Source organism: Crinia signifera, chromosome 6 (assembly GCF_055691185.1).
Source record: "Crinia signifera chromosome 6, ASM5569118v1, whole genome shotgun sequence".
Lineage (NCBI taxonomy): Eukaryota > Metazoa > Chordata > Amphibia > Anura > Myobatrachidae > Crinia > Crinia signifera.
In genome coordinates this window covers 244,664,244-244,678,570 of record NC_139222.1, presented here as the reverse complement: position 1 = coordinate 244,678,570, position 14,327 = coordinate 244,664,244, and the positions used below count along the sequence as shown (strand labels likewise).

The 14,327-nt window shown below is 44.2% G+C and overlaps 1 protein-coding gene across 3 annotated transcripts in view; it reads left to right on the top strand.

Moving 5' to 3' along the window:
- The first annotated feature begins 7,740 nt into the window (after positions 1-7,740).
- The window catches only part of BTRC (beta-transducin repeat containing E3 ubiquitin protein ligase), a 196,752-nt gene continuing 190,165 nt past the window's right edge, over positions 7,741-14,327 (top strand). For 2 of the 3 annotated variants that reach the window (XM_083149211.1, XM_083149213.1), the window contains exon 1: positions 7,803-8,032. In XM_083149211.1, the coding sequence (XP_083005337.1) occupies positions 8,009-8,032 (24 nt within the window). In that variant the 5' untranslated portion in view covers positions 7,803-8,008. Of the gene's footprint in view, positions 8,033-14,327 lie in introns of all 3 variants that reach the window. The other variant, XM_083149212.1, reaches the window with a different exon arrangement.

Sequence of the window (14,327 nt, the reverse complement as noted above, 5' to 3'; positions counted from 1 at the left end):
CATGTATGTGCTGTCTGCTGACCACACATGTGATGGGTTATGGTATATTAGACTCCTCCCATCACTTTGTGCCTCCACAATGCTGCCATGTATGTGCTGTCTGCTGACTACACATGTGATGGGTTATGGTATATTAGACTCCTCCCATCACTTTGTGCCTCCACAATGCTGCCATGTATGTGCTGTCTGCTGACTACACATGTGATGTGATGGGTTATGGTATATTAGACTCCTCCCATCACTTTGTGCCTCCACAATGCTGCCATGTATGTGCTGTCTACACATGTGATGTGATGACCTTCTGCAGTAACTTGCTGGGGTCCTGGAATTATTTTTATTGTTTGATGGGGTCCCGGAGCAAAATAGTTTGAGGACCCCTGGTCTATGCAACAAGTGTCTGCACATATGTGTCGGCTGTCTGTAAACATTGCTAAATATATCAACTTTTAAAATGAAGGGCCAATATATCATCCAATGTGTACCCATCTGAAGGGCTTTTTCAGGTACATGAATTTCTGTGGGTATATTGGGGATCTGATGGGTATTTACAAGGCATATGGAGAAGTCTGCGGGATGTAATGGAATGTTGAGGCTAATTCTGATATGTGAGCAAAAAGCAAGTAAATTTAATGGTAATGTTTTGTTTTTTACACTACAATTTAGGTCGGAGCTAGGACACATCTCTTCCAAATACATATGCACATTTAAAATCTGCCTAATTGCAGTTTAACATGTTTTTTTCCAGGGTGCATGCACAGTTACTTGCTTTTTGGGGGGATATTTATAGGGTAAGCAGGAGGTGACCTGAGGGGTATTTTGTGGATGGGTGTGATGAGGTATGAAGACATGTGGGGAGGTCTGAACCCAGATATAATGAAAAAGGACCCCAAGTTTTTTTTCCAATGAGTCATTGGGTCAGGACTCACCCCTCTATATTGCCTGTCCCCCAGTTTAGTGACCAGGGGTGGACTGACCCACAGGGGCATTGGGAAATCCTCACAGGGCTCCGAGGCCTGAGGGATCCACAGTGCAAAAAAGGAAGGACTGTCCCACCAAAGCAGGATAGTTGGGGCATTTGGCTATTTCTCTACGTGTACATTTTTATGGGTATGATAGTACACACCAATGCGGCACTGCTATCGCTAACCACCCCACCCCGCACATGACGCTGCTACCCTTAAGAGGCCATTTGACATATGCAAACACAGGCAAATGCGGCCCCTTTTCCAGCCTTGTATTACCTTTATATTAAATTGCAAACTAGAATGAGCAAACTCTTTTTACTTGACAATGTTAGAATCTATTGGAATTATATTTCATTTGGAATGCTCTTGTATGGTTTTGGGCAGACTGTACTTGGATGAAAGCAAATTCTGGCAGGTTTTGTGTAATAATGTGCCTCATTCCAGCCTAACCTGGCATTTGTTGAGTGAGTAATGTCAGGTTCTGACAGCGAACGAGTTATTTGTTGATATGGTTGTGTTTGAATGATCAGCAGGACAAATATAATTCCCTGTGAATTATGCATGGACCCACATGACTGCATTATGCCTGGATGTGAAATGTGCTGCCTCCTAAATTATTATTCAGTATGAGCTGGGATTTCAGTGATAAATCTCGTGGGGATGTGGAGTTGGACTGGAAAAAACACTCTGGCATTCACATTTCACAAGGTTTAACCTGACAACGGGTCTGATTCTAGGATGGATGCAATGTCAATGATGTACGCTATGGAGGGATTTTTTGTATGCATATACTTTGCACTGAACAAGTCTTGCAGCAAGGATTTCTACATAAAGTCTCATTGCATAGTCTTTTATATTTACGTATACGTTTTTGCGTTTATCACTTTTCCCAAAATTGCATAACATTCCCGGGTACAAAGTTGAGACATATTGTACTGTACCTGTGATCTGCCCAATGTGAACTGTCCCATGATGTAAAGGATAACCGTCAGTGAGTATATGTGACAGGATCACTGCATACAATTGTTTCTCCCCCTAATGCCTAACCTTAATCATCCCTCTAATGCCTAACCATAACACTTCCCGTGATGCCTAACCTTAACCCTCCCCAGACTGTATAAACCTAACACTAGTACCGAAACCCTAACTCTTCCATGAATGCCTAACCATAACCGCCCTGAATGCCTAACTATTACTCTTCCCCTAGTGCCTAACCCTACCCCAAGCACCTAACACTCCTGCCCCACAGGTAACCCTGTGAACTTGCCTCAGCGGGCCCCATGCACATCGGATCAGAGTCAGGAGGTCGGATGGGCTGCACAAAACATTTGCTAAATCTTATGTGCAGCCCGGAGCCGGGCAGGGGACAGCAGCGGGCGTGGGATGCCGGTGACCAGAGAGCCGGGGGGAGGGATCAGGGATGTACTAAAAAAAAAAGCCCATACAAATGAATGGGCAGCCACTGATTGGCTGAGACCTCTCTCAGCCAATTGCTGATTGGCTGAGAGAGGTCTCAGCCAATCAGTGGCTGCCCATTCATTTGTATGGGCTTTTTTTTGTGTGTGCGTCTACTGCCCAGCTTCCCCTGCCCGGCTCCCTGGTCCCCTCGCTGGCATCCGCTGCCCCCCTTCTCTCTCTGCCTGCAGCTAATTGGGAGTTGCATGCGATTTATCACATGCAAAACTTGGCACACAAAGTGCCTTATCGCATGTGACCCCCTCCCGGGGAGCTGCCGGGACAATCAGGTACGACTTGTCCTTAGGACAATTCGGACTAATGTATGGGGGGCCTTTAGTGTGGGTGGAATTAGGATTGCAAAATGAGGTTAAATGTTTTCACCACTGGTCAACCAAAGTTTTTTTTATATTTACATATTTATTTACTATATCTAAGGTGTTAATAGTTTGAACTTGCAGCATATCTGGGGGAAATGAACATTTTTCATTGCATGAACTAAGCACTTGTAGTAGAAGTGGGCTAATTAGACTTGGAAGACTAAAGTAGTCTTGCTGGAAGAGATTAGAGATTTTATAAGTGAGTGGCCCAAGTGTTGCATTCAAGAGTATCAAAGATTCTGATGCTTCGAAAGCTATTATTTAGTGAAGTTAAACTGTATAACTATGATTACTATGGGTAAATTAGCTGTTCCTAATGGTTTGTACACGTTATACCCTTTGCCATTATTTAGTCCTTGAATTAGAATTGTAGCATTTATTTTCTTCTGAATGTCTAAAACTAAGATGTTATTCTCTAGCCCTTTTTTATCTCTCAATAGGGGCTAAGTGGCCTGGCCTGTAGTATCTATTAGTTGCTTTAGAGGGTATACTGTCATAAGGTCAACACACCTAAGGATGACGAGCATTGGGTCGACCACTGAAGGTCAACGTGGGCTTAGGTCGACACCTCAAAAGGTCAACATGGATCACAATCACACTAGGCCCCATATGAACACAGTATAATAGACAGGAGAGACCACGGGTGACATTTAATAGAGTCTGATTTTGTGATTTTGGCGATAATTAGGAAACAAAAAGGCGTTATCGCATTTTTTCCTCAAATCGTCCATTTAATAGGGTGCACAGAGTCCCGTAAATCGGGGTCCGGGGCTCCAGGGCTGAAGAGTCCGGTGTCCAGGATCCGAAGAAATCCATAGAGGGACCTGTGGAAGAAAATCCTACTCACCAAGGTCCTCAGGCGAAGATCTGTCCTCTTGATCCGACGTAGTGCAGGTCTTCTTTTAAAAAAAAAAAGTCTACTCCCGCTGCTGCCCGTCTGACGAACTAGCCGGAGAGATGCTGATGCTCCATCTTCAGCGTCTCTCCTCCCAATGATTCTATTGGCCGCCTAGCGGCCAATCAGGAGCCGAGTTTGGTGGCAAATAGAATCATTCGGAGGAGAGACGCTGAAGATGGAGCATCAGCGTCTCTCCGGCTAGTTCGGCAGACAGGTAGCAGCGGGAGTAGACTTTTTTTTTTAAAGAAGACCTGGACTACGTCGGATCAAGAGAACAGATCTTCGCCTGAGGACCGTGGTGAGTAGGATTTTCTTCCACAGGTCCCCCTATAGAATTCTTCGGCTCCTGGACCCTGGACTCTTCAGCCCTGGAGCCCAGGACCCCTGCTCATGCTGACCGGTCAGGGGGATGAATGCTTTGGCCTGGGGGACTTGTATAAAAAGTCTCCCCCCCCCCGGCTGTGGCATTACCCTGCTGGCTGGTTGGGCCCAGTGCTGGTTCTTGAAATACAGGGGAACCCTACTCATTTTGTCCCCCGTATTTTGGGAACCAGGACCGGCCCTTGAGCCTGGTGCTGGTTTTATAAAATCCTGGGGACCTCTATTTGGTTTGCCCCGTGATTTTATGAAACCAGGTTATGCTCAGGAGGGGGGACCCCACGCCGTTTTTTACGCGATTTTTTCCCCCAAAAAATCGCATGTTTTGAAATATTTCACATTTCCATGACTTAAAATCGCCACAAATCGCACCATATTGCAATTTTTTCCCCCGAATTCGCATTTCATTAAATATGCGGATTACATGGGAAAAATGCGAGTTCTAAAAGTGCGATTTGCGGCGATATGGTGCGATTTCTAAAAGTGCTATAAAATCGCATTCTATTAAATGTCACACCATATGTCAACGCCAATTGTTTTTAATTTGGAGTGCCTTAGAGGGTAGAGTTAAAAATGCCCTCATGTGAACACCATATGAGCCAATGCCAAGTTGTCATGTGCTCCTAGGAAGCTAGAGCTAGAGTACAGCAGCAGAATACCCATGCAATTCCTCACCTTGTCTTATCTAAATCCAGATACATCAGAGAGGGATGTCCTTAGACTGTATGCCCAGGATACATACACAGAACTGGAGTAGGAAGAGACCGGTGCTTCACAAAATGAATAGGGCATCTCTGCCTTCAGCAGCACACTTGAGGACAGTGGTTGAAAAATGCTCCTCTAGACCAGTGATGAGCAACAGGTGGTCCTATGGTCGTCATGGCAATCAGAGCCTTCACCTGCAGACACCAACTCCATCTTTAAATCCCATTCATCCATTTCTCCCTTTAATGTTCCATTTTTATGTGCTTGTAAACCACCAAGATTCACCCATGATCCCAGGTCTTCTTGAAAGAAAATAGAATTAAGAAGGATGAAGCTAAAGGTGATAAAGAGGAAAACAAAACATTGGAAACATCACCAGATAAATTACATTGCAACTTTGCTTGGTGGGAGTGAGGGCACTATAGAGGCTGCATACAGAAGAGATCTCGGATGAATTTTTAGACAGGTCCTCTTGGGCAAATATGTTTTACTAGTTTTGCATCTACTTTTGTTTGTACTTATTATAATTATTGCACAGTTCTAAGTTTGTGCAGTGCTCTGCCCCCAAAAATGTGAAAAATAGGACAGGAATGCACAAGAAAATCATTATCATCATCATGATCCTTATCAGTCTTTGAAATAAACAACCAATTCAGAGTCTGGAAGGATTATGCCTCAGGTTTAGATTGTTACAATATAACCAGAGCCATAACTGGGTTTTATGGTAACCTATACTGACCACGCCCCCAACCACATCATTTCTTTACATCTGCCGAGGGAGCAAGGCCACCTACAGTACACTGGGAAGTGCAGCAGTCCCAGGGGAGCATTGTCTGATGCTCGTATGTGCTATACAGGTTGCATGTCTGGAATGCCCCATTAACAATTCAATGTGTTTTAGCAGTGACACAGATCATACTTTCCTACCTGACCCTCTCCATGAGGGAGAAAATGCTCTGTTCCTGGACTTCCCTGGTAATGTATGATTGCCATCACCTGTGGTGAGCAGGTTAATTGACAAGAAAGGCGTTTCACAAGAGGTGATGGCAATCATACATTACCAGCGAAGTCCAGGAACAGAGTATTTTTTCCCTCATGGAGAGGGTCAGGTAGGCAAGTATGATGGATGGATGCAGGGACAGAGGGTCAGAGGCACCACTCAAATATCCCTAGTTATGGCAATGAACACAACTGTCCTCTAGGTCTCAATTTCTCCCCCAAGTTACTGTACTTCAACATCTAATACCTCATATGCAGCTAAGTCAATAGGCAAACATGTCCATTTTAGATTAAACAAGTTTAGTGCTTTTCATGAGCTTAAGATCTTCAGGCTATAGAAACTTAGCAGAGAAGACCATTTAGATCTGGAGGTTCCAGGTGAGTTTGCCTACTTAGAATCAGGCTATGGTGCGTAGTAACTTTTTCCTCTGTTGTGTAGATCTGTGGGTCTGCCATTGTGGGGTCCCAGACATTAGATTTAATGTACAAGCACGATTTTGACCCATATGCATCTCAGTCATTTCTCAGGGACAGTGGAATTGGTTGTACTGTGCATCTCATGGACAGCTCATGTAGAGTTGCAACCATAGGAGCAAATATAAGGGTATGGGTAAAACCGGACCCGGATAAGACCCCGGAACGCCGGACCGGACATCAAACTCTGCATTCCGGAGCTTGTAGTGTCCGGTCCAGGGCTGTCCTGTCTGGGGGGCTGCCTGTGACTGCTGACAACAAGGAGAGGAGGAGGGAGAGAATAAAGCTTCCTTGTATGGTCCGGGCATGTAGCAAAAAACGGAACGCTCCGGACCACACGGCTGTAATCTCCCCTTCCCCATGTCCCTGGTGAAAGCTATGACAGTCATCCCCCCAGAAAAGACATGCCCCGGACAGAACACTACAAGCACCAGAATGCAGACTAATACCCCTTTCAGACAGAAAAGTCTGAAAATCACGGCAAATATACAGCATTTCAAATGCCGTGTCATTTTGCCGGGAGCAGCCTAACCCCCCTTCACACAGAAGAACAAATTACTGGGTTGAAAATTTCTGCCCGGTAATTTGCTGAATAACACAGGTATTTCTTCTGTGTGAAAGGGTCAACACGGGTCATAAATCCTGTGTCATCTACCCTGGTCAATTCCAGGGTCGGAGACACGGGATTTATGACACGGGTGTGCCCTTTCACACAGAAAAAGGACCTGAGTTATTCACGAAATTACCGGTAGAACTGCTTTACCCGGTAATTTAGTTTTCTGTCTGAAAGGGGTATAAATGTCCGGTCCGGCATTCCGGGGTCTTGTCCGGGTCCGGTTTTTACTTAGTCCCCATTTATTATGGGTGCATGGTGTACTGTGCGGTTTAGATTATACTTGTGTCGGAAAGCGGGGAAGACGGTGCCGCATAGTGAAAGTTTAGTCTCTGATACTGTGTTCCTTTGATAAATGGTGCTCCTAAGTGTCATTTTTTTAAACACATGACAGGAAACGATTGTCTGGAGCATTATTTATCCTATCATTTGTAACAAATAATGAGAATTCCACTGAAGTAACCTGCCCCTATAATTCAAAATAGTATATATATATATAAAATACCCAAGCAGTTCTAGAATTGTGCCCCATAATATGCTGAGCATAAACACCACACCCTGCAGTGATGATACTTATCACTTAGGTACTTAATCTGACTATACACCAGATCATGTTATTTATACCCAGTGTGGGGAAATACTGATAATGCAGATGCTGTCATAATGATAATTCACCATTTTTTTTAACTAACTCTCTCTCTCTCTCATATAAAGGCAAGCAAAATACGAAGTAAAAGCAATAATCGGAACCTAGTAAGAAGAATATGTGCTGAATGTGTGAAATTTAATCCAGTATCTTCTATCCCCTGCAGACCTCCTGTACAGATCACTGGTTTTCATTGGGGCTTCGTTTACTGAGGATGTTTGTGCATCTCCGGCCACCGTAGGCGTCTTGGTGGAAGAAAAGCCATGTGACCGTGACGTCATCAGACGAGGAAGTGTCTATCTGAATAGGGTATATTGGGGGTGATGGCATCTTATAAGAAGGTAATAACGTCACTGTGATACTGCGTTACCCGCTAACTGTCCCCGGGGAGCTGCGTCCGTGGGGTCACTGCCGGGTTTGAGCACCCTGAGTATCTGAGTGCCCTAAGCCTGCTCCTGGTGTGTTATTATTAAGGTGCTGCCACTACAGCTGGTGATGTATCCTGTGCCCGCATTCCTGGTAAGCATCAATGGAGACCCGGTGCTTTTACTGTGTATACCATAGGGTCCTTATCGGTGTGTCACTGCAGTGCTTACAGTGTGCCTTTGTGCTTTCATTAGGTGACACTAGCAATAATTACCATATTACACTATGTATATTCTCTAGTAGGTAGTAGTGGTGTTGACATTCCATTAATTCACCTGCTATTATTGATGCAAATGTATACTGTATGTGTGTATATCTCAGTTAAAGAGACAGGTAAAATAACCCCTTACCTAATGTTTCACCTGTGACAGATTGAGTTTATCATATCACATAGTGCAGGTTAGGCAACCTGCAGCAGTCAGGTACTTGTTGAACTACAAGTCCCAGCATGCTGGCATGGTGCGTTTTGGGACTTGTGGTTCCTCAAATGCTAAAGCGCTCCGTTAGAATGGGATGACTTTGAAACATTTGTATAATGGAAATAAAAGGCGCTAGGTACACAAATTATAACATTTACGTACGTTGTTGCGATTATCTTTTTAATTACAAAGCGATGTCTTTGTTTAAACTGTAATCACTCGTTAAAAGCCTCTTTTTACGGTCCACGTTATTATCTTTTAACTGAGCGTTTTGTTTTTCAAGAATCCACTTTTGAGCAGCTATAACATTGAGATTTAATTAACAAACAATGTGTATAGACTGTACTGACAACACATTCTCAGCAGTGACAGATACAGACACTGTAACACAATAAGCAGTTTTTTATTTATAATACAAGAAAAATGGAGAACTATGGCCGGGTACGCATCAGAACGATGTGTTCCCAGCCGTCTTATCATATTCGTCGTACATACTAAAAATATTTACTGAATGATGGAACAATCCCTTGTTCCGTCCTCCAGTTAAAGTGGTCTGGGCCACATACAATTGGTGAAATTTAATAGGATGAGAGATTCAGAAAGTGAGAGGTTTGGTAAGAAATCTCCATTATTATTTTTTTAAAGCGGCAATCATTTACACTGCAAAATCAAACCGCGCAGTGTAAATGATTGCCGCTTTAAAAAAACTGGAGATTTCTTACCAAATCTCTCACTTTCTGAATCTCTCATCCTATTAAATTCCCCCCAACATCTTTTGATTTCCCATGCAGCATAGCCAACCAGAGGATATCTCATGTGACTCGCAGCAGCACACAATCAGCTTCTTATATACTGCTCCATATGTATGATGTATTTCGGTATGATTTGGCTGTACATTACATACTGTAGTGTGTACTCCTAATCATCAAGAGGAAGATCAGCCCATACACGCTGCTTTGTGGGTGTGCTGTACTAGCACGGATCACATTGCATTGCATGTGCATCCGTTGTGCATGCAATGTGATGAAACCTAAGTACAAAAAGTTTTTGTACTTAGGTTTCATCACATTGCATGCACAACGGATGCACATGCAATTAGGGTGGCCAATCCCGGGATCGGGATCGGCGGGATCCCGGGATTTGGCCCCCAAAACGCCGGGATTTCAATCCCGGGATTGGAATTTCCAATCCCGGGATTTCGGGATTAAACTGCGCATGCGCAGTTTAATGCCGGGCAGCGTCTGAGTACTCAGACGCTGCCCGGCTTCCCCATACCCCGCATTGCGCAGCGTGAGGAGGTCACGCTGCGCAGGGCACACGGCACAGCCGCACATCCACGGCTGCCCGCCCGCCCAGCGCTCCCGCCCACCCAGCGCTGACGGCCACCCACCCACCCAGCACTGACGGCCGGCCACCCGCCCTCCCACCCAGCACTCACGGCCGGCCACCCGCCCACCCAGCGCTCACGGGCACCCAGCGCTCCCTACCAACCACCCACCCAGCGGTCCCTGACAACCACCCACCCCCCCCCCCCACCCACCCAGCGGTCCCTGACAACCACCCACCCACCCAGCGGTCCCTGACAGCCGCCCACCCACCCAGCGCTCGGGCGGCCAGGGTGTTTTTTATTATTAGGGAAGCCAATCCCGGGATCCCGGGATTGAGCATTTTTCAATCCCGAATCCCGGTATTGAAAAAATGCCCCGGGATTGGCATCCCTACATGCAATGCAATGCAATGTGATCCGTGCTAGTACAGCACGGAAAGTACGCCCACAAAGCAGCGTGTATGGGCTGCTTATAATGAGCTGCAAGGGTTACTAATGATGACACTGGGCAATTTGTAGTTTAACAATGACCGTACACATGATCAGTGTCAGGCTTCAGGCATAAAGAGCCCACCTGGGAAATTCAGTGGTAGGAGTGCGGCCAGACGCCACAGAAGTTTGCCTAATCATTAGAGAGTGCATGATATACTGCTAGTGCATGTGTGATAATGTAAATGGTTATTAACAGGCATGCACTGTAGAAAGTACACCATAGACTCTAGCGGAGGATGTTGGCCCACCAGGGATTACCCCAGTGGGCCAGTTTGCCCCTCCACATGAATATATTTTCTCTAATACCCACATCTGGGGATGTGACTGCAGAATACAGAATGAGAGATGATAAATAAGCAATATCCACGGATTGTTTATCCCACCCACTATGTACCAGGCAACGCAGCCTTATTGGGCTTCCAGCAATATGGTCGATAGGCAGTTGGTCAACACATGAAAAAAGGTTGACATACATTAGGTCAGTATGTACTCCTGTCGTGCCATCATTTTACATGTGTCGACAAGTGACATGGTAAAATTTGACATTCTCATGTTGAGATTATGAGGTTTATTTACTAATATGGGATGTTGCTATGGGCAACCAATCAGAATCTACATCTTATTTAGTACCCTTTTATAAGATAATAGAGGGGCAGATGTTTTTAACCTGATGAAGAGATAAAGTAGAAGGTGAAAACGCACCACCCAATCAACTCCTAACTGTCCTTTTTTAAAACATAGCTGATTGGCTGATGCGTTATCACCTTCTACTTTATGTCCATTTTATCTCTTCACCAGCCTTAACACATCTGCCCCACAATCTGATTGGTTGTCCACAGTAACATCCCATCTACAATCGAACGCCCATTTTAGTGAGTAAGTACATGGTGAACCTCAATCCACTGTAACTATAAGAGTGCACGTGAGATCGCTGCATCCTTTTTATTATGGGGCGGTTGTTGCAATTGTAAAACACATTGAGTTCTCTTGGAGAAAAGCAGTATATAAAGATTATTATTCATACAATCTTGTTTGTTTTAATACTTCTCCCCTTTTTTATTTCGCTTCAACCCCCCTCCGGTAAATGGATCAGTAATTGAGCATAACAGAAGCCTCACTGACTCCAACGGGTATATTTACTAAAGAATGGCTTATAAACAAATTGAGCCTTTAAAGCCTCAGTAATACCGTGTTCTCACTGCGAGTGAGAAATACACGGCTTTTACCCAGCATTAAAATGCCGGGGACTGCAGGGATGGACCCCGGTTCTCACTGCAAGGCAAATTCCCGGGTGAAGAAGTTTTTCCCAGTAATTTGCCTTTTAACACGAGTTTTTATGCAGTGAGAACTGGTCAACCCGCGTCTGCATACCCGGATCTCAAACACGGGTAAAAAAAGTGTTTTACCCGTGTATGAGATCCGGGTATGCGACCCGTTCACACTGCAAAAAAACCTGTCTTAAAATGCAAATTTCCGGGTCGACATGCTAGACCTGGGAATTTGCCTGCTGTGAGAACGGGGTATAAATTGGAATTGTTTAAAAAGCTGATCTTTAGTAAATATACTACCTGGTGTGTACACGGGGGCATTGTAGGAAGTGGATCTTGGCAAAGAGCATAGACCTTCTCTTTTGCATCATCCGGTTCTAACTACATCCATACTCTTTGCTCAGTTACCACTCCATAAATTCAAACAAGTGGATAACTGCTCACCTTCTAAGGCTTGAGCAGCATTACTGGGGTGTGGACCATAGGGTCGACCCTGGAAAAAAGATTGAAATAAGCAAAAAGTCAATATAGACAATGAGTTTTTCTTGTTCTTTCTTTCTTTCCATGTTTCTGGCCAACTTTACTGTTTGCAATCGTAGTCCACGTAGCTGGTGAAGAACAAAAAAATAAACTTTTTTTTTTTAAATGGTGTAAAAAAAAAAATCTTGCAGACACTGCCATATCGTAATTGTTTTCTATGCCAACATTGTGAATGTTGACCTATTGACTGTTTACCTATTCTCCAGATCCTGCGCTAGGGATTGTCTGTGACCAGTATACTGCAAGCCTAATGGTGTGTACACACGGTACAATTTAGCCTACAATTTGGACTATATAGTCAATGGCATCGGGATTGTATGGTGATCGCACAGGCTTTTTAACCTTTCAATCGCGATGCGCACTCTTGTATCCTGTACGAAGCCAGATATAGACAGGGCTGCATTGACTATATAGTACAGATATGTACTGTATAGTCAACATTGCATGCATGTCTCATGAGTTGCTGTGCGATTCGAGCCCAATGCGCTCTAATAGCACAGCTGTCGACCATGTGTACACACCTTTAAGGTGCCCATACACGATGCGACAGGGCAATGCGATGAGATGCACATCCCATTGCACAGCATATAAAATCCATGCAGCCCATGCTTTTAGTATTAGATTGCATTGTATCTAGTACAAAAAGCACGGTGCTGTAGCACATAGAGGGGCAGATGTATTAAGCTTTAACAAGAGATAAATCCAAGTGTGATAAGGAGAGATAAACATCCAGCCAATCACCTGCTAACTGCCATGTTACAGGCTGTGTTTGAAAAAAGCCAGTAAGGAGCTGATTGAATGGACGTTTAGCTCTCCTTATCACCCTAAAGGTGCATACACACGTACAGATTTTTCTGTCTGATCTATCTGGCGGGAACAAAAACCTGGAAATGTATGGGAGCATATGACAATCAAAAATTTCCACCCAAATGCAGGAAAAAAGAAAAAAAAATGCTTTGATAAATTTGTTATATCAGAATGATACAAACCATTTGTCTGACTGATCACTGTCTGTTTTCAAGTGTTTGGGAACAATTATTTGATTGTCAGTTGCTCCCATACATTTCCAGGTTTTTGTCCCCACCAGATAGATTAGACAGAAAATCTGTATGTGTGTACGCACCTTTACATTTATCTCTTGTTAAGGCTTAATACATCTGCCCCTGTATGCTTTATGTACTAGATGCTGTGCAATCTAGTACTAAAAGTACGGAGTTCATCGCACTGTGTATGGGAACCTTAGGTGTGTGTTCCCTTTTTTAAATATTGGTATTCTTTTTTTTTTTTTTTTTTTTTTTTTTTAAATATGTAAAACTTTAGTAAATGTCTGTAATTCCGGGTCCCTCCCACCAATGTGAATGCAAAAACGGTCCTGTAGACGGTGGCATTTTTCACAGTGTGATTGCAGTTTCAGGGCTCGCGCCTATGCCCTCTGGCATGCGCAGATTGGATGGCCATAGTGATTTTGCTCATGGTACTGAATCAGGCCCAGAGTCCCTTGTGTGATTTGGTGGTGTCATTTATAAAGGCACAAAATACATATTTTTTTGATTCCAGATAAATAAGTTTGCAGTTATTGTTCACATTTTGTATGCAATCATTGCCCTTAGACTGATGAAGTGAGATGCAGGGCAAAGCAAGGCCTATTGTCATTAACTTCACATGTTCTTATTTTGTCTTTCTGTGTTCTATCATATTAATGGCTTTTAAATACATTTGCAACCTATCCTAAACTTTGCAGCTCATGATATTATGTACTTCGTTGAAGGTACTGGATAATATCAAATGAGTATTATGCTAGTGATCCAGATTGTACTACCGCCATGATATTTGGCAAGTGGCAGCCTATACCCTTTCACACTCGCAGAGCCGGGTCATACCCGGGAATGTGTTCCCGGATGCTTCCCGGGACTCTACCTGGGAATGTACCCTTTCACACTGCACTCAGACATGGGATCGACCCGGGACAGCCCCATTCACACTGATCCCGGGAAATCCCTGCAAATACATATGCATGTCATTAGAAATGGACTCCAGGGCACTGAAAGTTGACATCAGCATTTGTGAGCCCAAGAAAGCTCCAATCAGCAGCTTTTTTAAAGTCCCGTGTACCCAATCCCGGGACCATTCACACTGACCGCATCCTGGGTCGATTCCGGAATCTACCCAGGTCAGGACCTGGGTAGCAATCCCGGTATGTTCATCCCGGGATATTCTTTCAAGACCCTTTCACACTATGCTAAATCCCGGGTTGATGCGCGTTCATGTGCAAAGACCTGGGATATTTTTGCAAGTGTGAAAGGGGTACTAGAGGGTTATTTTATTGGTGCCAATTTATCACC